The 26,295-nt window shown below is 44.8% G+C and overlaps 1 protein-coding gene and 1 long non-coding RNA gene across 5 annotated transcripts in view; one reads left to right on the top strand and one right to left on the bottom strand.

Moving 5' to 3' along the window:
* PPP2R2B (protein phosphatase 2 regulatory subunit Bbeta) overlaps positions 1–7,941 on the top strand; it is a 445,381-nt gene extending 437,440 nt beyond the window's left edge. For all 3 annotated transcript variants that reach the window (XM_008691430.2, XM_040622264.1, XM_040622265.1), the window contains 2 exons: positions 4,515–4,606; positions 7,244–7,941. In XM_008691430.2, the coding sequence (XP_008689652.1) occupies positions 4,515–4,606; positions 7,244–7,523 (372 nt within the window). In that variant the 3' untranslated portion in view covers positions 7,524–7,941. The remainder of the gene's footprint in view (positions 1–4,514; positions 4,607–7,243) is intronic.
* LOC103663690 overlaps positions 1–26,295 on the bottom strand; it is a 69,192-nt gene that overhangs the window by 2,493 nt on the left and 40,404 nt on the right. Inside the window, exons 1-3 of one of the 2 annotated variants that reach the window (XR_005832499.1) lie at positions 6,651–7,235; positions 1,355–1,423; positions 141–275 (exon numbers count right to left, since the gene is read on the bottom strand). This is a non-coding gene — a long non-coding RNA (uncharacterized LOC103663690). Of the gene's footprint in view, positions 1–140; positions 276–1,354; positions 1,424–6,650; positions 7,236–26,295 lie in introns of those variants that run through there. The other variant, XR_568843.2, reaches the window with a different exon arrangement.

Here is a 26,295-nt window from a genome sequence, read left to right on the forward strand (position 1 = left end):
CAGAATTCAAGAGGACAGAGGTAGTTGAGATGGTCTGTGGTTGCAATGAGGTTGCAGCCTGCCCTATGTATTGGGGGTCTTCCCCAGACCCTGCCAGACTTCGGGGCCCCACTTCACAGCACCTGCCTCCAGGCTCTCACCTTCACGTTCAGCCCAGGGCTAAGCCAACTCGAGTGTCCTCTTCCAGCTGCACCCACATCTCGTGTTACAGACGGCAGTGACAGCTAGAAGCTGCGCGTGGGTGGTATGGACAGAGGTGTGGCCTGCTGGCGAGCCTGGAAGAGAGACACTGGATTTAGTCTCTTCAGAGGCAGGAGCAATTAGTCCTTTCATTTTAAAGAACAACGTTAAGAGCAAAGCTTGTTTTAGAACGCAGTGAGCTAGCTGTGACATGGAATAATCCACATTTTAAGAGCGTGATTCTCAAGGCAAGTTCAGCTAGTGGCAGATGTGGAAGTGCTCTTTGTCAAATGCTTTGAGTTCGGTCTCATAGCACACACACTGAAATGAAATATTACAGAAGTTTAGACAACATATTTCAAAACAATTTCAATTTATATACTATACAAAAATGGCAAACTCTGACTGAATTTCCAGAACACTGTTGAAAAAGACGGTGAAGTCTTGCCCAATGAGAAATAATTCCATCACCAGTTACTAATGCCTTCCCTGGGGAGGGAAGTGAGTAACATTCCCGCCATGTATTTTCATGCACACATCAGCTGGTCTCCAGCATCTTTCCAGGAATAAGAAACTGTAGACTCCGGTATCATTGGCTGTTTCCAAGCTCTCCTACAGAACAGGGGCTGGCAAACCGTGGCTGGTGGGCCAAATCCAGGCTCCATCTGTTTTAGTAAACAGTTTTACTGAGCCACGGGCACCCCTGATCATGGGTACACGGTTGCTTTCACACTACAATGGCAGAGTTGCATGGGTGTGACAGAGCTGCTACAGCCTACGGCTTCAAATACCTGCTGTGTGACTCTTTACAAGAGAAGCCTGTCGACCCCTGAAATCTAAGAACTGACCGAGTTCACTCTCGCTGGGCTTCACGAGCAGGCCCTTCACCTACAACACCAGGCTTCCACGAGTTCATGATTTGAGAACCTCTATGGTGGGAGGCTCAGTTTAGTGTCAAGAAGGCCATACACAATAGGAACATGGACAACAAATATTTGGAACATGAAGAAAAAAGCATCAGACTGGGTGAGTTTTAAGTTTTCTCTTGCTCTGTGTTCTAGGTGTTTCTAATCAATGTATCTTACCTTATTCTCTCCTCCAACAGAGGGAGGTCCATCTTCTTTGCCTAAGGTTCTGTTTTGTGTTTGAGCAACAGAACATAAACGTAACATACCTTCATAGACAATGTTCTTTTTCTTTAGATGTCAGGTCAAGGCAGCAGGAGCACCCCGAAATTTAGCTGCTGGGGAGGAGAAAATACTGCTTTAGACCAGATTTTCCTTTAGATCCCTCCTGACTTTTGCCTTTCAAGAATTCTTTGTAGAGTTCTTGGCAATGTGGTTCCTACTAATGGACCCACACTTCCAAAACACACATGTGTTGATACTTACTATTCACCTGTGATGTAAGACAAAATGCCAAAGGTAAAAGTTTGTACGTCAAGAAAAGTTTGTGAAGAACATAGGCTGAGCCAAAAAAAAAAAAAGACCTATCCATTTCTTCAAATTTTATAATTCCTTGACCATTATAGGGTTCTGAGGGATTCAGCGTCAGAGAAAGCTGCTTCGTTTTCAAAACCAGTTTCTCCCTTCCCAAACACATCCGTGCCTTGCCTGAAAAGTGCTCCATACCAGACCACAGGAATGAGGAGGGGAAAGGGAAGGTTGCAAATAAATAAGGACTATTTGGCTCATTTTTTTCCTCCAAAAAGTAGGAGAGCTGGAGTACAGGCAGGTCTTTTGTTACACTTTCCAGATACTGCCTTTTTATATATGTACAAATTGAAGTTGGTGACAGCCCTGCAGGGAGCTAGTCTACCGGGACCACTTTTCCAACAGCTTTTGCTCACGTCATGTCTGTGTGTCACCTTTACCATTTTCGAGCTGCTTCATTATCTGTTATGACAATCTGTGATGAGTGATCTTTGACATTACTATTTTAACTGTGTTGGGGCGCCACAAATGGTGCCCCTAGAAGATGGTGAGCTTAAACACTGTATGTTGCGTGTTCTGCCTGCTCCACCAGTCCCTCCTTCCCCTCCGTACTCCCTGGACACAACCATATTGAAATTAGGCCAGTTGATAACCCTCCCCCGGCTTCAAAGTGTTGACGTGTAAAAAACAAAGTAGGCTGAAAGCGTGGCCTCTTGTGCCCAACTACCAAGTTGTGAATGTAAAAAGGAAAAGTTCTTGAAGGGAATTAAAAGTGTGACCCTAGCGAACAAACAAATGATGAGAACATAAAACAGCCTTATTGCTGATCTGGAGAAAATCTGAGTGGTCCGGGGAGATCAAACCAGCCCCAATATCCCCTTACGCCAGAGCAAGGCCCTCGCTCTCTTCCATTCTCTGAAGGCTGGAGAGGTGAGGAGGCTGCAGGAGAAAATCTAAAGCTAGGAGAGGTTCTATTTATAGAGCAGTCATAAGGTTCGAGGAAAGAAGCCATCTCCAAAACATGAAGAAAAGATCCCGAAGATCTAGCTGAGAGAATTCATGAAGGCAGCTACACGAAGCAACAGATTTTCAATGTGGACAAAAGAGCCTTCTCTTGGAGAAAGACGCCATCGAGGAGTCTCATAGCTAGAGAGGGGAAGTCAGTGCCTGGCTTCAAAGCATCAAAGGCCAGGCTGACTTTCTCGTAAGGAGCGAATGCAGCTGGTGACGAAGTTGAAGCCAAAGCTCGCGCACCATCCTGAAAGTTCTAGGGCCCCCAAGACCTATGCACAGTCTACTCTGTGCTCTATAAACGGCACAACAAAGCCTGGATGACCGCACTCTGTTTACAACATGGCTTACTGAGTATTTTCAGCCCACGGTTGAGACCTACTAAGAAAAACAGATTCCTTTCAAAGTACTACCGCTCACTGACGACTCACCCGGTCACCCAAGAGCTCTGATGGGGACGGACAATGAGATTCACGTTGTTTTCGTGTCTGCTAACACAACAGAAAGAAATAGAAACGGTTTGCCAAACAATGGTCAAGATCAAGAATTAGTCCCCCTTTTTTGCCCACAGACTCTCTTGTGCTGCTTTGCTCAAAAACTTGTAACAATCACTAGAGACCCGCAGCCCTACAAACAGAAATGGCCTTCTACCTCGGACTTGTGCGCTCGCAATGTGCCCAAAAGACGGCAGGAGAGGAAGGGAACGACAAGGAGTTAACGCACAGCAGAGACCTCAAGTGCAGGCCATAAGCCTCCCCGCCGCGTCCCCTTCTCCATTTAACAGTGCCACAAGCCCTGCCACAGATGGATTCTCTTGTCACCGGAGCAAGGAGGCAGGTACCCTGACGAGGCCCAAGACTGTTTGGGAACAGTCATTTGTGGAGTTAGAAACACTTGCACGGTCCAAATGACTCAGCATTTCAGTCCCCAAAACATCTCAGGGAACATAGGGTAAAGGGCCCAACCATGCCGACTGGTCTCACATAAAATTCCCATCCAACAACTTCATGGGGCCCCAGAGCCTTCCAGCCATGCCGCATTGATTCCCCAGCACCCCTTGCCCTTCCTCACTCTCAGCTGGGAACTCGGCTGCTTATTTCACTGAAGAACAGACACAGGAGAGACCTGCCCGTACTCCAGGACTGCAACCTCGGAGTCTCGACAGCGCCACCTGCACAGACCTCTCCAAGTTATTGCGCCCTATACTCAATATGGCAAAGTCCATCCTACCGCTTGCTCAAGAGAAAGATCCAGGAGCCATCTGGACTCCCATTCTTAGTTTCATGCTTCACAGTTGCCCCATCCACGAATCCTTTCAGTTGTCCCTGCAAACATGCCGAGAAGCTGACCACTTCCTCCCACTGCTCTTGCCCTGCTCCACACTGTCATCTGCCACCAGGCTCTCACTGGCCTCCCTGCCTCTGCTGCCTCACGTTTATCACAACACAGCTCAGTGGTCCTTTCTGTGACATGTCCTCACCTCGCTCAGCATAAAAGGCCCACGCAGGGATGAAAGCACACCAGGGCTATTTTGTCCACTGCCTACCCAAGCACAGAGCAGGCAGGCCATAAGACCAAACGAATGGTGTCCTCTAATACGTATTTTCAGATCAGTTTAGAAAATGGGACTCTACCCTCCACGGGCCCTTCTGCAGGCCACCGGCTACCTAAGCCAGCTGGCTTAATCCACACTCGCCCCATAAGCAGCTCACCAACCCAGCATAACCACCCACCACTGCAGAGGGCCCAGCCTCGATTCAGACCCAGGCCATCCAATTCAGGGCCCACGTACCCTGGAAGGATCAACAGCTCACATCCCAAGAGGAGGTCTTCCCAGAAACGAGCATTTTTAAAACAGTAACTGCCCTTTTTGATGTGTTTCCCCAACAGGTTCATGACTACCTCCGCAGCAAGCTGTGCTCCCTCTACGAAAATGACTGCATTTTTGATAAATTCGAGTGTGTGTGGAATGGGTCAGACAGGTAAGAGAGGCTCTGTGGCTAGGGAAACTTCCAGAGGTGGGCCCTGTGTTTGCCAGGGCCCTGGGCAACTTATCCTAAGCAGGGCACGGCCAAAGGGAGGTGGGGAGCAGGCCCCAGGGCCTGGCAGGAATCCACTGTATGCGTCCCTGGATTTCCCTTGCGGTCAGGCCTGGAAAGAAGGGAGGGATGCAGTGAGACCCTTGAGTCCTCTTTCAGGACTGGCACAAGTGACCGTGGGACGTCAACAAGGAAATCCCATGTTTTACACATCAGACGCCCCCAGAGCTAAGTCAACATGGCCGAAATGAAGAACCCTAATAATGCACCAGCAAATTCCAGCGTAAACCGTTCCGATTATTGCAAAGTATGCTTTCTAGATTGAAAATTATCCCTCAACGCTCCTAGTGTAGACCTGGCCAAAGGCCCCGGTGGTTCATTAGCTGAATTCTAGTTGGCCTCATTTATCATATTCCCTCAAAGTGATTTATTATTGTTTTAAAGCCTTTTATTTCAACAATACTTCATATTACCTTCTAATAGTTCATTTTTAGTTTGACAAATACAGATGATTCCCCGCCTTCCAGAATGTAGCTGAGGCTACCAGGGGCTGACGTAGTGTTCTGAGGGACGCGACACCAACAGCAGTGCTTAGAAGCACTACCTTGTGTCAGGGCAAGGCACTCAGGGATGGCAGCTTTTAGTAAAAACAAGGGGCTTCTGGCCATTCTGTGGCTTTCTTTGCCAATGAACCAAAATGTGCCTTCCACTTAGCAGACCCGGAAAGAATGCCCACATGACAGAGGACCCAAGTCCCAGCACCCCGCTGCTATAGGGCCGAGGGAAGAGACCACAGAGCAGCTGTCATAGAGGAACCGAAGCTCCTAAGGGGGAAAGTCGCCGCCCCGGGCCTGTTTCTAATTTTTATTTGTAGTTTATATAAATACATTGATTCATTTATAATTTATTCACTTTTTCATTATTAATAAATTCTGTTTGTTATTGTCCTAATAACTTACCTTAACCTAGACACACAAAGTTCGTATTAGTCACCTTCACACACGTCCTGTTATATAATCCCGACCACAAGACAACAAGGTTGTCGTCATCATCCCCATCATACAGCTGAGTAAACTGAGGCTCAGCAAGATAAAGTGACCTGCCCCAGCTCCTGAGCTAGTACGTAGTAGAGATAAGAGTAGGAAGTTTTGAGTTTGAATCCTAAGATGGACATTCTTTTCATAACCTCGCTATTTCTTGCCATAACCAAGAAAATTTTGGTTCAGATAAGGTTGAGAATTTTTTTTTGGTTTCCAAACCAACCAACAAAAACCAAAAAACAAGGACTTTCTCTGTTTAAAACCAAGTCGAGTCATGGTGGAGGAAGGACTTGAGGATTCATGGGAAGCAGGGAGACCAGTGGCAGAGTGCAAGGCCCTGGGGTCGGAGGCCTAACTTGGCCACTTTGTCGCATGTGACACTGTGCAAGTTACTCACTTTTCCTCAGGTGTAAATCCCCTGTCTGGGATAACGTAAGTCAAAGCGAGATTGTGGGCGGTCGAGCACACAGCGCCCTTCCTGATCAGGTAGCAACGGCTTCTTCCACCACAGAGACAAACACGTCTCTCTCACCACGTCCAGTGCCTGGGCCAGAGTTACACACACAAGCCCTTGACGGATTTGCCTGGCACAGCTGACCCAGCCCCCAAATGCCTGTCCCCCTGGCTGTGGCCCCACGCTCTCCATTTTTCCCGCACCTGCCTGCGCACTCATGCCACGCGAATACAGAGGAGACGCTGTCCTCTCCCATCCTCACCAGCCAGCCAGGGCTTCCCCCATCAATGAGGCCACCCCCCTCAGCCTGTCCCTGTGTACAAACTGTCACCAGTATACCATCAGTCCCTTCCTTCTGGAAGGATCTGGCAGTCACTGCCCTCAGTCAATCGTAAATCCGCCTGAGGGTGGAGAACTCTTATAAAAATGTGGACGCCATCTGTCAATCCACTAGCAACTCTTTCCCCTCCCAAGTTCTTTTGAATTTGCTTACTCTCTTCCTGAGGGAGACCACGATGACATCCATTTTTTAGGTAAGTAAGTTTGCTGGCAAGGCTGAATTGAGACCCGGTTCTTAGCTGGGGGAGGACACACCAGGCTGAGTGTGCTGTACTCTCCGCGTTTCTCCCACTGTGCTGGCTGCAGAAAGTCTTAGAGGTCTGGCGGCACAGCCCCGCTCCTACAGCCACGCTTTCTGTGTATATAACCAGCGTTTTCAAAAGTGTCTCTTTCCAGACTCACAATCCTAAGGGAGGTAGGGCTGGGATCATTAAAACCACGGGACTCACTCACTGAGCCAAAGAACCAAAAGGGATCTATCAACAGAAGTAAGTAACAAGGAGGATTATCGTGATCCTGCATTTCCAAAGCAGCCCAAGAGCTTGTTGCTTTTAGTGATTCAAAACCAAGACCACAGTCACACTGTCCAGTCTGTTTGGGTCTTGGGTTTTTGGTTTTTAGTAAAACAGGTGGTGCCATAAGCTGGCCATGATCTGGTGTCATTAGCTCCAGAAAGACACCATGGGGATACGCTCCCGCCTTTCTGCAGAGCCCTCGGTGACTCCCTATTTCCTCTCTACCTTGCAGCGTCATCATGACGGGCTCCTACAATAACTTCTTCAGGATGTTCGACAGAAACACCAAGCGTGACGTCACCCTGGAGGCCTCGAGGGAAAACAGCAAACCCCGGGCTATCCTAAAACCGCGGAAAGTGTGCGTGGGGGGCAAGCGGAGAAAAGACGAGATCAGTGTCGACAGTCTGGACTTTAGCAAGAAGATCTTGCATACGGCTTGGCACCCTTCAGAAAATATTATCGCAGTGGCGGCTACAAATAACCTATATATATTCCAGGACAAGGTTAACTAGGAGGACAAGTTGTTACTTACTAATCTCACATACTGAATACTAGTCAGACATGGTTTTAAATGTTTCTTTGGGTCTTCATTGGATGCATTGACATTAATTTCCCTATGCAGAAAACAATTGGAATAGAATTAAAAGGAGTCCAACTTTCCCACATCCCCAGTTCTAAGAAACTTTTGTCCAACCCAATAGGTTCTGAGACACTTCTGTGTAGAATTGAGAGCTGCCAGCTAACACTAATTCTCCATAGTTGACTTGACTTTCTGATGCTTTTCTTGCCCGGTTTTCTCTGGTGGGTCCAGTGTTTTGTTCCTAGGTGTCTGCTGAGATAAAATGAGGTTGTCTGTAGTATTTAAAGAGAAAAGAGATAAGTTTTTTTTTTTTAATTAAGCGATTCCATTTGATTGAAAAAAATCAACAAAAAAATAAACACCGTTTACTCTTAGAGAAGTTTTTTTTTTTTTTTTTTTGGTGAAAAATCACAAGCAGTCAGCATCTGCCGCACTTCTTATGAACAGTCTCATTTGAAGCCGATATTTATGTCACGAGGCAGCGAAGGGGACGCAGAATGAGAAGGGAGGGGACACATCAACACTGCTATACTCTTTTTTCTGGAAGCACCATAGAAACAGCCTGAGAATTTGGCCAGGAAACCCCATGAATGCTTCAGGACACATAAAGGGAACACTTTCCACACAGTGCTTCTCAGAGTTAGCTTGGCAAGGCCATGTGGGGCCACATTCCATCTGCTGCTTTGTTACTCTTGCTTTTTGTCATTTTAAATGGCTCCATATAATCCTCCACTTACACGTTCGTTGGCTTTTTCTCTTCAACCTTTTCCAGCTTATTTATTCCCTTGACTTCTAAAGGCCGAGTCCTGGTTGTTTATTATCTGGCATTCTCAGTGAAGCAATGGCACCACCCCAGGTTCCCTGAGAAAGGCTGGTCTGTTCCTCTGGGGGTGTCTCCTTAGCAGCCCCCTCTTCCTGGGTTGGGTAACGGAAAGTCACAATCCATCAATCTCCACTGCATCTCTGACAGAAATGGCCAATATACATGCTGACTTGTGAAGGCTCAAGTGTTTCTAACCCACCCCAAGCTCTCCAGCAGGACAAATACACTGAACGGCTCTCTTGCTACAAAAACGGAATAGGGGGGAGTCAGGACTCTTTCACGGTATCGTGAAGTCTGCTTGAACCTGTGCAGACTGCTTCATTCTGCCCCCCGATGTTTAGAATTCACACTTGTAAGTTCCGGAAGGTTCTATGTGGCACATCTCTGGGAAGGAGACTCAATGAATTCAAAGGATTTATAAATTTGAAGGGGAGTCTCAGAGAGGAGGTGGGAGGTATCTGGAAAGCGGGGCCCGGCTTTAGTGTCTCCATACTTGTCATGATGACTCATTCCCCTTAACTTCCATTTCGTCCACAGGAAATGACTGAGATGAGCATGTTTCTTTTAAAGAGAAATTCTCTTTTGATTGGCATGTTTATTAGAAGTCCCAACTTGCAAGTGTAATTTGCTTGGGAGGAGGGAAAAAATAGTCTTAGGAACCCTATTTCCATTCTAAGCTACTATCCATTTAAATAACAACTTCTTGGCAAGGGAATAGCTATCTAGCGTTTAAGGGAGCACCATTCTGTAAGACGCAGTCCAATTTCAGAAACACCGAAGTATGAAAAGCACTTCTCAAACATGAAGAAGCATGTGGATGAAGACGTGACTCTGTTCTCAATGTTCGCCCTCTTCCCTGCAATGAGAGCCTCTCTTCAAGCATCGCCCACAAACTGGCCCCAGATGGCAACTCTCTGGGCAGGATTCCTGGCCTGACTGGGGCAATGTTCTTGGAGGAGACCTGAGAGAGGATCAGAAGCTTCTCCAATGTACAGAGAACTGTGATAGCAGGATGGCTGGAAGGACCGGTGAGTTACTGTCCAGAGTTTACTATCTACTTCCTTAAGGCCTTTTCTCTGCTCCTCTGAGACTCATCTCCTCTCTCGGTACCAGGCGGGGGCTGGGAGAGATCCCTGTTGCCCAAATTTAGGCATCAACCTACCTCTGTGATCTTACTCATTTAAGTCACCTTTTTTAAAAGCAAGACTTAGTCTCCTCCAAAGAAACAATAATCAGGAAACGTCCGTTTTAGTGGTTTCTTAACCTTAAAATAATCACATAACGAGTGACGTAACAATCGTACCCATGCACCACCTACAATCATCTTGTGAACCCCCAGGAGTATGTTTAACAGACTCGGGGACACTGAGTAACTGGCGTCAGAGAACATTTGGAGGCATCCGAGAGCCCCGGCGGACAATGGTTCTTCACTAAGCGGAGCCAAGAGTGCTCCCCAAACACATACATGAGTGATTCTGTTCATGGTTTTAAGGGACTCACAGCCCCCCCCCCCCACCGCAGGCGATCTGTGGACTCCACATAAATTCCCCTAACTACTCCCACACCCTTAGCACATAGATTTATAGTCTGAGATCCAGAGAGTGGGAGGAATTTGCTGAAAATCTCAGAGTTAAGTGCAGACAGCAGCTCTTCGAACAAAGGATTCACCAGAGGAAAACGTCCAAGACTCCCAGACCGGCAGAGGAGGGGAGGCCCTAGAGCCTGGCGCTCAGGCAGCCAACCCCACCGCCGTGTATCGGCGCGGACCTGCCCTGTGCCAGGTACTGAACTCCGTACTCGTACTCGACAGTCGCGATTTCCTTCCGCCCCAGCGCCGGAGATGGTCACCATCAACCCTGTCCCTGTTCCAGCCGATGCTAAAAGCTGCTGGAGAGCTGACTAGCCACGTTTTCAACAGTTGGTTGCTTCTCGGAAGGCTGCCCTGCTTGATACTGACGGCCTGCCGCGTGGTAGCAGCCGGCAGCTTACATGGAGCGTGGCGAGGGCGGAGGGGCCAAGAGAGCCACTGCTTCCCGAGCCCTTACTGAAATGATCCAAGGGAAACAGTGCCTGATGTCTAAAAAGCTGGACTTGCACAGACATCCGTGCCACCTTGTCCGGAGGAGGAGGAGGAATTGGAAGAAACAAAGCACACAGACACGAGCGAGCATCGAAGCAGCGGGGTGTACGTAGGTGAGTGGGCAGTAAGAACCCATCTGCTGCTTAAATCCCCCAAGTCTGCCCCCTGTCTTTACTCTGTACTGGGGGGAAACACATCTTTAAACCTCTCATTGCTCTCATAATGAACTCAACCCTATCAACGCTTATTATGCAACCGGCCCGTGAAAGGCGGACAGCACTCAGGCGGAGCAAGGATGGAGCTAACGCTCTTCTAGCGGAGCAGCCAATGAAACCAGTCGACTGTCTCCAATGTATTTCTTTTCAGCACCGGGGCCTGTTATACTACAAGTTGACCCTCACATGCTCAGTCACTGACCAAATGGGAGATCACGATTTCCCTTCCTTCAAACCAGCAGGGCACCTGCCTAGAGCTGCCCTCCTACCCCGCCTCCCCCACTGTGGGTGCACGCTTCTTTGTTCCCTCTGCCGACCGCCTGCTGGTCTCAAGAAAGCCCTAGTAGACCTAACAGCATCACTTTGGGGGTGGCGTTATAGTCCACAGCCAGAATGAGGGAACCCTTCCAAATTTGTCCTCTGCCCTTATGGCCAAGTGTAGATGAGGCGGGTGTGTTTTCAACACTACCCCCGAAGACACTGCAATCCACCAGCAGGAAACATTCACCACTGCTTTCCAGTGGAATGGCTTGCGTGGTCATGGAAAGAACGTGGAACTGGGAGACAGGAAATGTGGCTCCTGCCCCTGGCTCCCCTGCTGAGTAACTGAGGAACTTAGGCCGGTCACTCAAGGTGTAATCAGTCACGTCACCTGTAAAATACTCAGAAAACCATCTGTCCTAGCTCACAGAATTACTGTGAGAAGCACAAGAACTGTATTTACTTATAATCGTTTTGATAAATTTAAAGCACGATAAAATAACAACAGGAACAATACTCACTAGAAGACATACTAGTAATTTCTCATTAACTTCCTTCTTTAACACCCTGAGGTTGATGCCAGTGTTATTTCCATTTTGGAGGCGAGGAAATAGACTCAAGTGACCCACCCAGCCAAGGACACACAGCCAGGAAGAGAGAGACCCAGGACTCCAACCTGACATATCTGACTCTAAACCCAGAGCTCTTAAAACACTGTTTCTAATATACGATAGTAGCTAACAGGGACTGAGCACTTCTTATTATGGGCCAGTCTGGTTCACGTACTAATTCATTTACCACTGAAATTCTAGATACGAATACTCTGATTATTTCCATTTCTAGATAAGGAAGCTGAGAGAGACTGTGTAACTTCACCAAGCGTACACAGTTCACAAGCGTTCTTATCCTCTAGCTCATCTCACATTATAGAGAGAGAGATGGAAGTGACTGGTTACAAAGCAAGCCCCGGTCCCGACCCATAAGTTCATCAGTGTCAATCACGTAGTGAGTGCCTGGCACGTGTCGCACACGGGGAGGGCTGGGGCTGGAGGTACTGAGGTGCAGAAGCCACTCGCCCCCGCCCTCGAGGAGATGACAGCCACAGCGGAGTACGTGGATGCTGGGAACCTGTTTACAATGAGGGCCGTGTAAACTGCAGAGATCACACAAACAAGGAAAGAGTTAACGAGGACTGCTAAGAAAACAATTTTTCAGAATACGTGACATCTGAGCAGAGTCTTAAAGCGGTTCGGTCAATAGTCAAAGCACAATATGGCATTTCCAGCACAGAAAACAACGTCCGTGAGGTTCTGAAGCAAGAATGGATAGGGCGTGGGAGCGTGAAGTTGCTGTGTCTCTCATTTTATCAGAAACCCACTTTCAGTTTGCCAGAACTGGCCTCACTCTTCTTTCTTTCATTCGTCCCATAACAATTACTTATTAAGCCCCATACCCAAGTACTGTATTTCAGTGTAAAACGGGTGGGAATAATAAAAGGAAACTAGTATTTATGGGCACTAATTCTATGACAAGCAGGGATAGACACATTTTTAAATCATTACAATCACCCGATAGGTAAATCATTCATTTTTTACAGTTGAGAAACATACTCAAAAAGGTTAAATGACACATTGTGACCCAGCCAGAAGTTTCATCAAGGTCTGTCCTGCCCCAGACCCTGTACTTCTTCCATCACAGTGATGGGTGATACATAGCTACTCTGTCTTGTTTGTCTGGTTTGGTTACACTTGTGAGGATACAAACCATCTCTCTGCAAACAAATATTGCCTGACGGCTGACAACGAACACGAATTTGGTCTGTCACTAAAGCAGAGGATGAAGTCAAGCGGTTCACAGAGGTCTTCCACTCCTAACCCTGACCTTATTATTACTGTTTAATTGTCCTCCAATTCCGATCTTCCACGCACCATTGGTTGAACTGCTGGTGGCCAAACAAGGTCATCTGCCATCTCTACTGACTCCTGCCTTGGACGCTGTCAGAAAAATGAGCACAGGGGCGCCTGGGTGGCTCAGTCGTTGGGCGTCTGCCTTCGGCTCAGGGCGTGATCCCAGTGTTCTGAGATCGGGCCCCACATCAGGCTCTTCCGCTATGAGCCTGCTTCTTCCTCTCCCACTCCCCTGCTTGTGTTCCCTCTCTCGCTGGCTGTCTCTCTCTCTGTCGAATAAATAAATAAAATCTTTAAAAAAAAAAATAAAAAAAAAATAAAAATGAGCACAACCAGGCCACAAACAGGGATTTAGTAACTGCTATGTTCCTGAGCCACTCCTTACTCCCGATTCCCTGAAAAGTCACCCTTGGTCTTTTTTTTTTTTTTTTAAGATTTTATTTATTTATTTGACAGAGATAGAGACAGCCAGCGAGAGAGGGAACACAAGCAGGGGGAGTGGGAGAGGAAGAAGCAGGCTCATAGCGGAAGAGCCTGATGTGGGGCTCGATCCCATAACACCGGGATCACGCCCTGAGCCGAAGGCAGACGCTTAACCGCGGTGCCACCCAGGTGCCCCACACCCTTGGTCTTTTTGATAGCTCCTTTCCTCCCAACTCCTAACTCTCTGTTGTGACCCCAGGCATTTGGGCTGCTGCATTTGGTTGGAGTCAAACTGGACAGAGCACTTGTCCCAAACACACCCTTGTACAGAAACCCAGAGACCACAGGGAAGTGGGACCAGCCATAAGTGCTGGGACTCTTGCTCTGATTGGCCAGTGGTACACTCCCTCCCAGCCAAATTAGTAAATCTTGTGTGGGTCAAAGAGCACCCCAGGAAGGCTGGAGGAGAAGTGATGGAAGGGAGCTGCTTTCCTGGCAAAAGGAAAAGCAATACTTGAGCATTCTAAACAGTCGCTCAGTTCGAGTCGTGTTCATGCATTCGTTCATGTAGTCACTCAATAAACATTTAATGACTGATCACGTATTACCTGCGAAGTCCAGCTCCAAAGTGGTGTGGGGACGCAGTCGTGGCAGTCCCTGTCCTCCAAGGGCTTACGGTGCTATGTGGGATACAGACAAACTCACAGGCAATGCTAACAGTAGAATGTCATGGTTAAGAGCCCAGGGTGCCTGTCTGGCTTGAAACTGGGTCCCCACCACTTAAGAAGCTGAATGACCATTGGTCAATTACTTAACCTTTCTAGGTCTCAATTTCCTTATTGGTAAAATAAGGATAAAATGGAACCTCTTTCATAAAATTGCTATGAAAATTGAATGATTTGTACCCATAAGAACTGAGCGACTTAATACATACGAGAATGCTGCCTGACCAACAATAAGCAACCCATGCGTGGGTCTTGCTAGTGCTCTTCTAGGACTTTAAACAGCAAGATGTGTGCTCTAATGGGTATCTCAAGGTGCCAGGACAATGCAGAATAACTCCAGCTCACCCAGACCAGAAGCTACCCAAAAGAGGTGATTCCTAAAGCAATCCTTAATAGATAAATAGGGAATGACTTATCCAGGGGAAGAGAAAGGACGAGAGTGCTCCAGGTGTCAAGATAGTATATAAAAGGGGGGAAAAAAAGCACATGGTGTATTTGAGGAACTTAGAATATTCTGATATGGTTGAATTGTAAAAAATAGTAAGGCAGACCAAGAGAAGTAAGGGGACACGAGGTGGAGGGATAGTAATGCATGATATGAGGAAATAATCATGGTCATTAGTGAGTTTATGCATCAGAGATTCTCCAATAGCTAGGCTATAAACCACTCAATTGAGGAATTATGGTTCCCCTAACCTAGCAAATATGAATACAGCCCCCAGGTACAGGAGATGTATTGATAAATTCAGCTCAAGTGTCAACTCCTTAGAGACGCCCTTCTTGACTACCCTAAGGTCCTTGAGGACCAGGGTCACTTGTGTATCCCTAAATCATACAGAAGTCTCTGCCTCATAGTAGGTGCTCAATACATAGTTGTTGAATGAATGAACAAATAATGAATGAAGAGGACAGGCACAGCCTCGGTCCCTAGGAAGCTTACAAGATGAGTACTTTGCCACTGGGAGTTTGAGTAAAGGGAACCTCGGTCTATGGCATCACAGGACTGCTCAGAGGAGTCAAGAAACTAAAAAAAAAAAAAAAAAAAAATTGAGAGCCAGTGAGTCAAGATGCTTTAAGAGCAAGCCACCAAGCTCAGATTACAAAGTTAGTTAATAGAGCACATGTGTCCCTGCCTGATGCATTACCTCCCAGCAGTAGCTAGCCTTCTGGGACCCTGCAGAGCGTGCAGAAAGGTTGACAGCTTACAATCAATACCATGCTCACTGATGCAGGCAGCAACATTATCACACCCGAGATATTACCCCCCGTCCCAGCTCCAGCACTAAATATTCCCCATAACAAGGCAAAGAGAAGTGACAAGAGCTATTATTTTCAACGCTTCCACTTGGAAGCAAAGGTGAGGCAAACCTTCCCTGGTATGTGCTTAGGGGAAGGCAGGCAGTTCCCCAAAGAAATCACTTGGAGCCTAATACATGCCTAATACAACACGACAGGGATGGGAGAAGATTGGCATTTTCATTTGACTGGGTGTCCAAAACCTAGAAGGGGAGACTCTGTGGGCAGCCGAGAGGCACAGCACCAAATTAGAGGGGGTGGAGGATCTGGTTGGGGGGAGTGTGTGAGGTGTGAACGCCGGCATTTATTCTCCGTGCCCAAGTCACTCGAGTAAGAAAAACTTGAGTCCCCCCAGTTGGACTTTCTTATTTCGGCTTCTTTGTGGCATAATTGAAAGTCATATTTCATCTAGACCAGGGGTTTCCAATTGTGAGCACACGTGGCTTATGAACAGTCAGCCTGAATTTATCAGAGAGAGTAGCAAACCATCGCATGTTAAGCAGCACCTGTTTCACAGTGGAGGCGGCAGTGGCGGAGGCACGGTGCACAGCAGCCATGAAGCAGGACTGCTCCTAAGTACACGTAGCACGGGGCTCCAGCCCACAGTGGAGCTCTAACGGGAAGAAGCCCAGGGCTAGGACACCGGGGTTGTTTTCTCAATTCCATGGGGACATTTTTATCTAATGGCAGCCTCCATCTTCCAGCCCTTCGTGTCCTAACCGGATGAGGGGTATTGCTTATTTGGCATCATCTTTTTGACAAGGCAGAAAGGTTAGTTATATCTGAGATGTTGGTTGAGGGAGGAATCAGCTGAAGCTCAAGGAAGGGTGTATTCATGGAAGATGTGACAAATGTCATAGAAACTCAACGTGTCCATCACAGAAAAGAAAACTCAGTTCAAAATTCACGTTTTCCAAAGTACAAAAAGAATGTGCCGTTTCAGGAGTGGAACGTGGCTCAAAGCCGCGCTTCGCTTTGACCAGCACAAGCACGGGTCACTCCCATCCGTCTCTGAAGGTGTCCCCGAGAGGGACATGCGGTTGAATCCTGCAAGAAAGGCAATTACAGCTCTTCCCTCTTCTCCAGCATTAAACAAATGATGGATTCTTGCTAACGTATCAGGCACACGTGCACGCACACACGCACGCACACACGCACAGCCTCGACGCCCCACTAACAGGTCCTCCTCTCAGACAGCCCTTTCTGAATTCACGATTCTTCCCGTCAGAATGGTGGGGCTTCCCAGCTACTTAAGAACACAACCTGGAGACACAGGTTGTAAATTTTTTTTTTACTGTATATTATACCAGAACTGGGGATTCATTTACACATTAAAACTCTGCCGGCTTGGTTGATAATAAAATTATACGGCTCCACATAAGAGCGAACGACTTCCTTTCTCGCCTGCCTGTTCTGCTCAGTCACAGCGACGCTTTGGCCGGAATAACGATCCTGGTGATGAGCAGTAATTGACTATCATAGTTTGCGAGGACACTTCAATTTACTCAGGCACTTTCACGACCAGAGAAGTGGTGTCATCTGCCCAAGGCTGCACAGAAAGTCATTCCAAGACCAAGAATGAAACCATATCTTCTGTTTCACTGTTTTTTCACTGTTCCTGCTTTTTTATTTTTCCATGTGCCTAAAACGAATGGGTCTATTCAAACCTAGGTGGAAGTTCTGAATATGAAGTTTTAATTCCTACTCAAGAGTTTTCAACAGTTCTGTTCATGGTACCAAAGGCAGTTCTGCAGGTGGTGCTGGGAGACGTGCCCCACGCCAAGTCTCACGAGCGTCCACACTGGCACAGATGCACACAGGGGGACCACTGCGTTTATTCACTACATTAAATATCATCTACCCACACAATTAAATGCTACATTATTTGCCTTCCTATAGATCTCTTCATCAAACCATTGTTCGTATTTGATTATGTCCCACTAATTAAGCTACACAGATAAGTACATTCCCTAACCTCAAGGAATCGTCTAGTAAAAATGTAATTACAAAAGGTAATTTCAACATAACGTAGATAATGCAGTGGGAGAGATATGTGTAGTTTATAATGGGGGAGAAGTGCGAGAGCATCTGATCTCCTGGAATGGATGAAATGCAGCTCGATCCCAAAGAAGGATGGGGCTCACCAGATGAGCATGAATGTGAGCAAAGGCAACCACCACTCTCTGAACACAACCAGCAGTTGGATTTTGCTGGAAAACTCTTGGCGAGGACTGGCTCAAGTGCTGGGGAGCAAGCAGGCTGAGATCGCAGAGGGCCATTTAGAGGACTTCAGTGTCACTCAGCAGTCAGTGGAGTACCACTGGAGGATTTTTAAGACGAGACCTCACACAGGTGGAATTACATTTTCGAAGAACACTCTGGCAACGGTATAAATGACACATGTGAAGCAGACAAGATTGAAAAGCAGGGAGCCTACCTCGGAAGCTGCTGAAGTGGTCCAGGAAAGAGGATGAGGGCCTGCGCTGAGGGCGTAGGAACAACTGAAGAGATAAAATCAGTGCAACTTGGAAAGTGATGTGATGAGAGCACACAGTTAACAGACAAGACGATAAGCAATGGTATGAAAAGAGGTAGAGTCTAAAGGAATGAGCCCAGGGTTCAGGGGGAGGAAAAGAGGAACATAAGGGGTCTAATTTGAGACGTAATGAGTTTGGGGAGCCAGTGGGGCAGCCAGGTAGAGAGAGATCAGCAGCAAGAAAAGAAGTACGATGACCTACATATCACTGGATATGATGGAGAGTTAGTCATCAACGTGTCCTGGCCTTTATGGAGGCAACGGCACAGGCAGAGTGGATATGAAAACTCTGCTAGCCGAGGAGAGGACCCTGGGGAGCAGACATGGGGATAAGGAGGCACATTTCAAGCAATAGAGAAGGAAGCATCAGAGTCACAAGAACCCTGGGCAAAGCATATTGTGGAGATAAGGGAGTAGAATTCCCCCACTGGAAAATACAGTTCCTATAAATCTATTTTTAAAAAACAGAAATAAAAAATACAGGGCTCCAGACCAAGATGGTGACAGAGGAAGGCCCTGAACCCACCTCCTCCAGGGACACACCAAATCTACAGCTATTTATAAAACAATTCCCCCTGACAAAGAACTGAGGGCTGGCGGAACCACTTCTGCACAACAGAAGACCACAGAGAATGGCAAGAGGAACAAACCAGGATAAGGAGGGGAAGCCCCCCCTCCCACATAGCAAATGGCAGTAGGGAGACAGTGCTGAGGGGCTGTAGGCTCATTCATCTGACCTGGGACACAAGGGGGAAAATAAAACAAAGTAAAATAAATAAATAAAAAACCTCAGTTTAAGAGGGCAACTAGAATATAAAGGACACAGCCCTCAACCTTGCCAAACAGTGGAGGAGCTGCTGGAACTCTCTTCAGGTGGGAGTGGCTGGTGAGCACCTGACTAAGTTCCCTTTCCACCTTGATGGTGCACATGGGAGCTGGTTCCAGAAACAATCACTGGCCTGCCACCTCAGTAAGCCCCAGGACCCCTAGCCCACACCAGTCCAAGCCCTCCCATGAAGGTGGCCAGAGCGCAGCATACACGCAGACATCCGTGGCCGGCACTCACTACACCTCCAGCCATCCCATCAAGGTGACATAGGTGCAAAGCATCCCAGAACACCCCACTCCCACACCACTTTGGCTCCAAACTAATTGCCAGGGTACCCTGGACTTAGACCACTCCCGGACCTCCTGGCTCAGGCCTGTTTCAGCTCCAGTCACCCCATCAAAGCAATGCCTACACAGAGCACCCCAAGACATTCTGGCCCACCCCTACCTGGGGTTCAGCCAACCTGCCAGGGTACTCTGTGTGGAGAGCTCCAGGACCTCCTGGCTTATCCCCACCTACCTTCAGCTATCCTACCAGGGTAACCTCTGTATGCAGAACCCCGGAGACCCCTGCCTTGCACCCACTTTAGCTTCAGCTGTGCAGACAGGGCACTTCTCATGTAGAGAGTCCTGGCATCACCTGAGCCCACACCCACTTCAGCTGCAGCCACCCCAACAGTGTAGCCCCCGCACGGAGTGCCTGGGAACCCCCAGCCCACACCAGCCACAGCTGCAGCCAGCCAGCCAAAGTCACGTGACACACAGTCTACACAGGGCATGGCCAAAATAAGAGCAATCCTTCAACTTCAGGAGAAGTAGCTCTTGTGCCTATTCGTAGAAACAAGCACAGAAAGTCAGGCAAAATGAGGAAACAGAGGAATATGCTCCAAACAAAACAACAAGACAAAACCTCAAAAAAAGAACCAACCAAAATGGAAATAACCAATCTACCTGATAAAGAGTTCAAAGTAATGGTTATAAAGACGCTCCACTGGACTAGAGAGAAGAGTGGACAAACGGAACGAGAACTTCAACAAAGAGATAAAAAATATAAAAAAGAATGAATCAGAGATGAAGACTACAATAACCAAACTGAAAAACCCACTGAAGGAAATCAACAATATCTTAGAGATGCAGAAAATATATCAGTGATCTGGAAGCCAGGGTAATGGAAAGCACCCAAGGTGAATAGCAAAAAGAAAAAATAATATTTTTTAAAAAAGGGATCTGTTAAAGGATCTCTTGAACAACATCAGGTGAAGAGACCTTCATACTACAGGGGTCCCAGAAAGAGAAGAGAGAAAGAAAAGGGGAGAACACATACTTGAAAAATATAATACCTGAAACCTTCCTTAACCTGAGGAAGAAAACAGACATCCAGGTTCAAGAAGCACAGAGAGTTCTAAACAAGATCGACACAAGGAGATCCAACCATGTCACATAATGATTAAATGTCAGTGACTAAAGATAAAGATTTTTTTTCCTATTTGTATATCTTTTTTATTGCTTACATTCATTTTATTTTTTTATTATGTTCAGTTAGCCAGCATACAGTACATCATGTTTTTGTTGTAGTGTTCAATGATTCATTAGTTGCATGTAATTTTTTAAATGAGGCATTTTTTTTCTAATCTATCTTTTTAAAAAATTTTTTTCGTACGGTATGTTAGTCACCATACAGTACTTCATTAGCTTTTGATGCAGTGTTCCATGATTCACCGTTTGCATAGAACACCCAGTGCAATACGTGCCCTCCTTAATACCCTCACTGGGCTAGCCCATCCCTCCGCCCCCCCCAAACCATCAGTTTGTTTCCCAGAGTTCATAGTCTCTCATGGTTCGTCTCCCCCTCTGATTTCTCTCCCTTTGTTTTCCCTTCCTTCTCCTACGTTGAGTATAATTTTAAAAGCAGTAGTAACATACAAGGGAAACTTCATAAGACTATCAGCTGATCTTTCAGAAGAGTCTTTGCAGGCCAGAAGGGAGTAGGATAATATGTTCAAAGTGCTGAAAGAAAAAAACCTATAACCAAGAATACTCTACCCGGCAAGATTACCATTCATATTTGAAGCAGAGAAAAGACTTGACCAGAAAAACAAAAGTTAAAAAGAGTTCATCACCACTAAACCAGGTTTAGAAGAAATGTTAAAGGGACTTAAGCGGAAAAGAAAAGGTCATAATTAGAAGAAAATTATGAAAGGAAAAAATTCATGAGTAAAAGCAAACATACAATAAGAGTGGAATAGTCACTTATGAAGCCAGTATGAATGTTAAAAGACGAAAGTAGTAAAATCAATTATATCTTACAAATTAGTTAACAGGACTCACAAAATAAAAAGATGTAAGATGTAAAATATGACAACACCTACATAAAATATGGTGAGGGAGAGTAAATATGAAGATATTTTAGAATGTGTTCAAACTTAAGTCGCCATCAACTTAATATGGACTGCTATATACTGAGAATGTTATATATGGACTTCACGGTAACCACAAACCAAAACCTGCAATAGATACATAAAAAAATAAAGAGAAAGACAAGCATAACACTACAGCAAGTCATCAGCCACAAGGAAAGAGAGCACAAGAATAAAAAAGAAACAGAGAACCACAAAAACAATGAGAAAATAATTAAGAAAATGACAGTAAACATATACCTAGTAATTACTTTAAATGTAGATGGTCTAATGTTACTATCAAAAGACAGTGAGGGACGGATAAAAAAACAACACCCAGCCTACAAGAGACTCACTTCAGACCTAAAGACACATACAGACTGGAAGTGAAGGCATGGAAACAGACATTCCATTTGAATGGAAGTGAAAAGAAAGCTAGGGTTGTAATAGCTGTGTCAGACAAAATAAACTTTAAAACAAGGACTGTAACCAGAGACAAAGAATGGCGTTACATAATGATAAAGGGATCGATCCAACAGGAGAACCTAATAATGGAATATCTTTATACCCAGCATGGGGAAACCTAAATACATAAAATAAATACTAACATACATAAAAGGAGAAACTGATAATAATACAATAGTAGTAGAGGACTTTAACACCCCCATTTACCTGAATGGATTGATCATTCAAGCAGAAAAATCAAGCAGGAAACAGTGTCACTGAACTATACTTCAGAGGAGCTGGACTTAACAGGTATATACAGAACATTTCATCCAAAAACACCAGAATATCCATTCTTTCCAAGAGCAAATGGAACATTCTACAGGATATTCTACGGGACAGGAGAGATCACATGTCAATTTACAAAACAAGTCTCAATAACTTGAAGAAGACTAAAATTCTATCATGCATCTTTTCCAACCACAGTGGTATAAAATTAGAAATCAATCATAAGGGAAAAAATTGGGGGAAAAAACACATGAAGCTAAACAATATGCTACTAAACAACCAGTGGGTGAATGAAAAAATTAAGAGGAAGACAAAAAATTCATGGAGAACTATGAAAATGAAAGCACAACAGTCCAAAACCTCTGGGACAAAGCAAAAGCAGTTCAGAGAAATTTATAGCAATACAGGCCTTTCTCAAGAAACAAGAAAAAACTCAAACAACCAAAGTTTGCACCTAAAGGAACGAGCAAAGAAGAACAAACAAGACCTAAAATTAGTGGAAGGAAGGAAATATTAACGATCAGAGTGGAAATAAAAGACATAGAAACTTAAAAAAAAAAAATGGAAAAGACCAATAAAAGCACAAACCCTGATGAACACAGATGCAAAAATCCTCAACAAAATATTAGCAAACTGCATTCAACAGTACATTAAAAGGATCATTCATCATGACTGAGTGGGATTTATTTCAGAGATGCAAGGATGGTTCAATATTCACATATCAATCACTGGGTGTTATATGCAAGTAATGAATCATGGAACTTTACATCAAAAAATAGGGATGTACTGTATGGTGACTGACAAAAAATATTTAAAAAATTTTTTTAATTAAAAAATATATTCACAAATCAACATGATAAACCACATTAACATAATAAAGGATAAAAATCATATGATAATCTCAATGGATGCAGAAAAACCATTTCACAAAATTCAACATCCTTTCATGATAAAAACTCTCACCAAAGTGGGTTAGAGGAAACATACCTCAACATAATAAAGGTTAGATATGACAAACCCATTGCAAACATCACTGTCAATGCTGAAAAAATGAGACAGTAAGGACCTAAATGTGAGACCCGAAATCATAAAATTCCTAGAAGAAAACAGGCAGTAATCTCTTAGACACAGGCCTTAGCAATGTATTTATAGATAGGTCTCCTCAGGCAAGACAAACAAAAGCAAAAACAAACTACTGAGACTACACCAAAATAAAAAGCTTTTGCACAAAGAAGGAAACTATCAACAAACAAAAAGGCAACCAAATGGGAGAAGGTATTTGCAAGTGATATATCCAATAATAATAAAGAATTAACAGCCAAAATACATACAGAACTTATGTAATATTAAGAACTCCAAATAATCCAATTAAAAATCGGCCGAGAACCTGAATAGACATTTTTCTAGACAAGTGGATGACCAGCAGACACATGGAAAGATACTCAACATCACTCACTGTAAGGGAAATGCAAACCAAAACCACAATGAAACACCATCTTACACCTCTCAGAATGGCTGGAATCAAAAAGACAAGAAATGGTAAAAGGCGGAGACAATGCAGAGAAAGAGGAAACATAACGCACTGTTGGTAAGAGCATAAATTGCTGTAGCCACTGTGAAAACCAGTCTGGTGATTCCTCAAAAAATTAAAAATAGAAATACCATGTGATCCAGTAATGCCACTACTGGGTATTTATCCAAAGAAATTAGAACACGAATTTAAAAAGATAGATGCACTCTTATTTTCACTGCAGCATTATTTTGGTTTTTTTTTTTTAAGATTTTATTTATTTATTTGACAGAGAGAGACAGCCAGCGAGAGAGGGAACACAAGCAGGGGGAGTGGGAGAGGAAGAAGCAGGCTCCCAGCAGAGGAGCCTGATGCGGGGCTCAATCCCAGAACGCCGGGATCACGCCCTGAGCCGAAGGCAGACGCTTAACGACTGCGCCACCCAGGCGCCCCATCATTGCAGCATTATTTTAAATAGTCAAGATGTGGAAGCAACCCAAGTGTTTATCAATAAATGAACAGATAAAGAAGAGATGGTGTATAAGACATGGAATATTATTTGGCCATAAAAAGAATGAGATCTTGCCATTTGTAACAACATGGATGGACCAGGAGGTATCGTGCTAAGTAAAATAAGTCACAGAAAGACAAACATCATGTAATTCCACTTATATGTGGAATCTAAAAAACAAAACAAATGAACAAACAAATAATAAAAAACAGGAAAGTAGAAACAGACCCAGAAGAACAGAAAACAAAGCGATGGTTGACAGAGGGGAGGCACAAAGAGGGACTGTCAAGAAGTCAAAGGAGAGTGGCAGGTGCAGGCTTCCGGCTGTGGAATGGTCACCGGGACGAAAGGTACAGCGTAGGGAAGATAATGAATCATCTCATAGTAGAGTTGTATGGTGACAGATGGAGCTACACTTGTGAGCACAGCATAACGTGAAAGATGTCAAATCACTATACTGTACACCTGAAACTAACAGTGTGTGTCAACTATACTTCAATATAAAACTAGTTTTTAAAAAGGTAAAAATTGGGATGCCTGGGTGGCTCAGTTGGTTGGGCAGCTGCCTCTGGCCCAGGTCATGATCCCAGGACCCAGGGATCGAGTCCCGCAGCTGGCGCCTTGCTCAGCAGGGAGTCTGCTTCTCCCTCTGCCTGCTGTTCCCCCTGCTTGTGCGCACTCTCTGACAAATAAATAAATAAAAATCTTTAAAAAGGGGGGGGAGGGGAGGGTAGAAAATATCTTAACATACACTTCACCAAAAAGATAAACAGATGGCTAATAAACATAGGTCATTAGATAATACAAATGAAAATGCCAGCAACAACTGTATAAAATACCTACATGCCTATTAGACTGGATAAAATCTAAAACACGGACATCTGGGACAACATGGATGGACCTAGAGAGTAGTGTGCTAAGTAAAATAAATCCGACAGTAAAGACAAGTACCATATGACTTCACTTATAGGTGAAATCTAAAAAACAAAATAAATGAATAAACAGGGGAAAAAAACCAAACGGCCTCTTAAATATAGTAAACAAGCTGGTGGCTGCAGAGAGGAGATGGCTGGGGCATAGAATAAACGGGATGAAGAGGTACAAACTTCTCGTTATAAAATAAGTCGTGAAGATGAAGAGTACAGCATGGGGAATGGAATAGTGAGATATCAATAATACTCTAATAACATCGTATGGTGACAGAGGGCGACTACTTGTGGTGATCACTGAGAATGTACAGAAGTGCTGAATCACTGCTGTGCACCTGAAACTAACATAATATTATATATCAACTAAAACAATAAGCTTTAAAATACATACAGAGAACACCAGAAAAAATAAATCTGAATTTAAAAAGAAAACAAACAAACAAAACCCAGAAATCCAGTAGAAAAGTGGGTAAAAGACTTGGAGTTGATTCACCAAAGGCAATATCCAGAAAATTAATAAGCATAAAAAATGGGCTCTACTTAGTCATCAGGGAAATGTAAATTATACTAAACAGCCAAACAATGAATGATGTTAGGACTGACACTAACGACACAAAGATACGGCACAACCAGAACTCTCATATACTGCTGGTGAGACTGTAAATCCATTACTGTGAACAAAACAGTGAGGCGCTCTCTGCTACCACTGGAGGTATTCACACCCTATGACCCAGAAACATCCTCCCCTTCTAAGTATATACCCGACAAATGCGTGCACACTTACACGAAGTGACAAGGTCACGGCAACACTGTGTGTAAATGCTAAACTTAGAAAACACAAATGACCACCAACAGAACAGAACGATAGGTTCCGCTCACAAAAACGGACTATTATCAACAAAAATGAATGAACTACAACTTAGGACAAAAACATGGATGAATTTTACAAATATGAGGTTGAGTATTTAAAAAACAGATCATGCTTCATGATTAGAATTACATAAAATTCAGACAGGCAAAACTAAACTGATGTTTAGAATGTATACTTTTTAAAAAATTTTTTATTCTGTTATGTTAGTCACCATACCGCACTCCCTTAGTGTTTGCTGTAGTGTTCCATGATTCATTGTTTGCGTGTAACAGCCAGTGCTCCATGCAATATGACGGCCAGGGTAAATGAGGCAGAAGAACAAAAAATTGGAAAATGGGAGGATAGAAAAGAAGGAAAAAATTGAATGTATACTTAAGTGGTAAAGCTATGGAGAAAAAATAAGGAAGTGATTACTGTAAAATTAAGGATAATGGTCATGCTTAGGAGAAAGAAGGGGGTTTGAGTAGCCAGCACAAAACCAATTTACCATTTTAAAGGGTTTCCCTTCATAATAATTAAGTTCTACATTCGACCTATTCCATTTCCTGTGCATTATATTTCACTTTTTTTTTTTTTTTATTTTGGGAGAAATAGCCATGACTGCAAATCGAGAGTCCTGACCAGCATCCCTGATTCACACCACAGGACAGTATGTTTATAG

The sequence above is a fragment of the Ursus maritimus genome, unplaced genomic scaffold, assembly GCF_017311325.1.
Source record: "Ursus maritimus isolate PB19 unplaced genomic scaffold, ASM1731132v1 scaffold_5, whole genome shotgun sequence".
Taxonomy (NCBI): domain Eukaryota; kingdom Metazoa; phylum Chordata; class Mammalia; order Carnivora; family Ursidae; genus Ursus; species Ursus maritimus.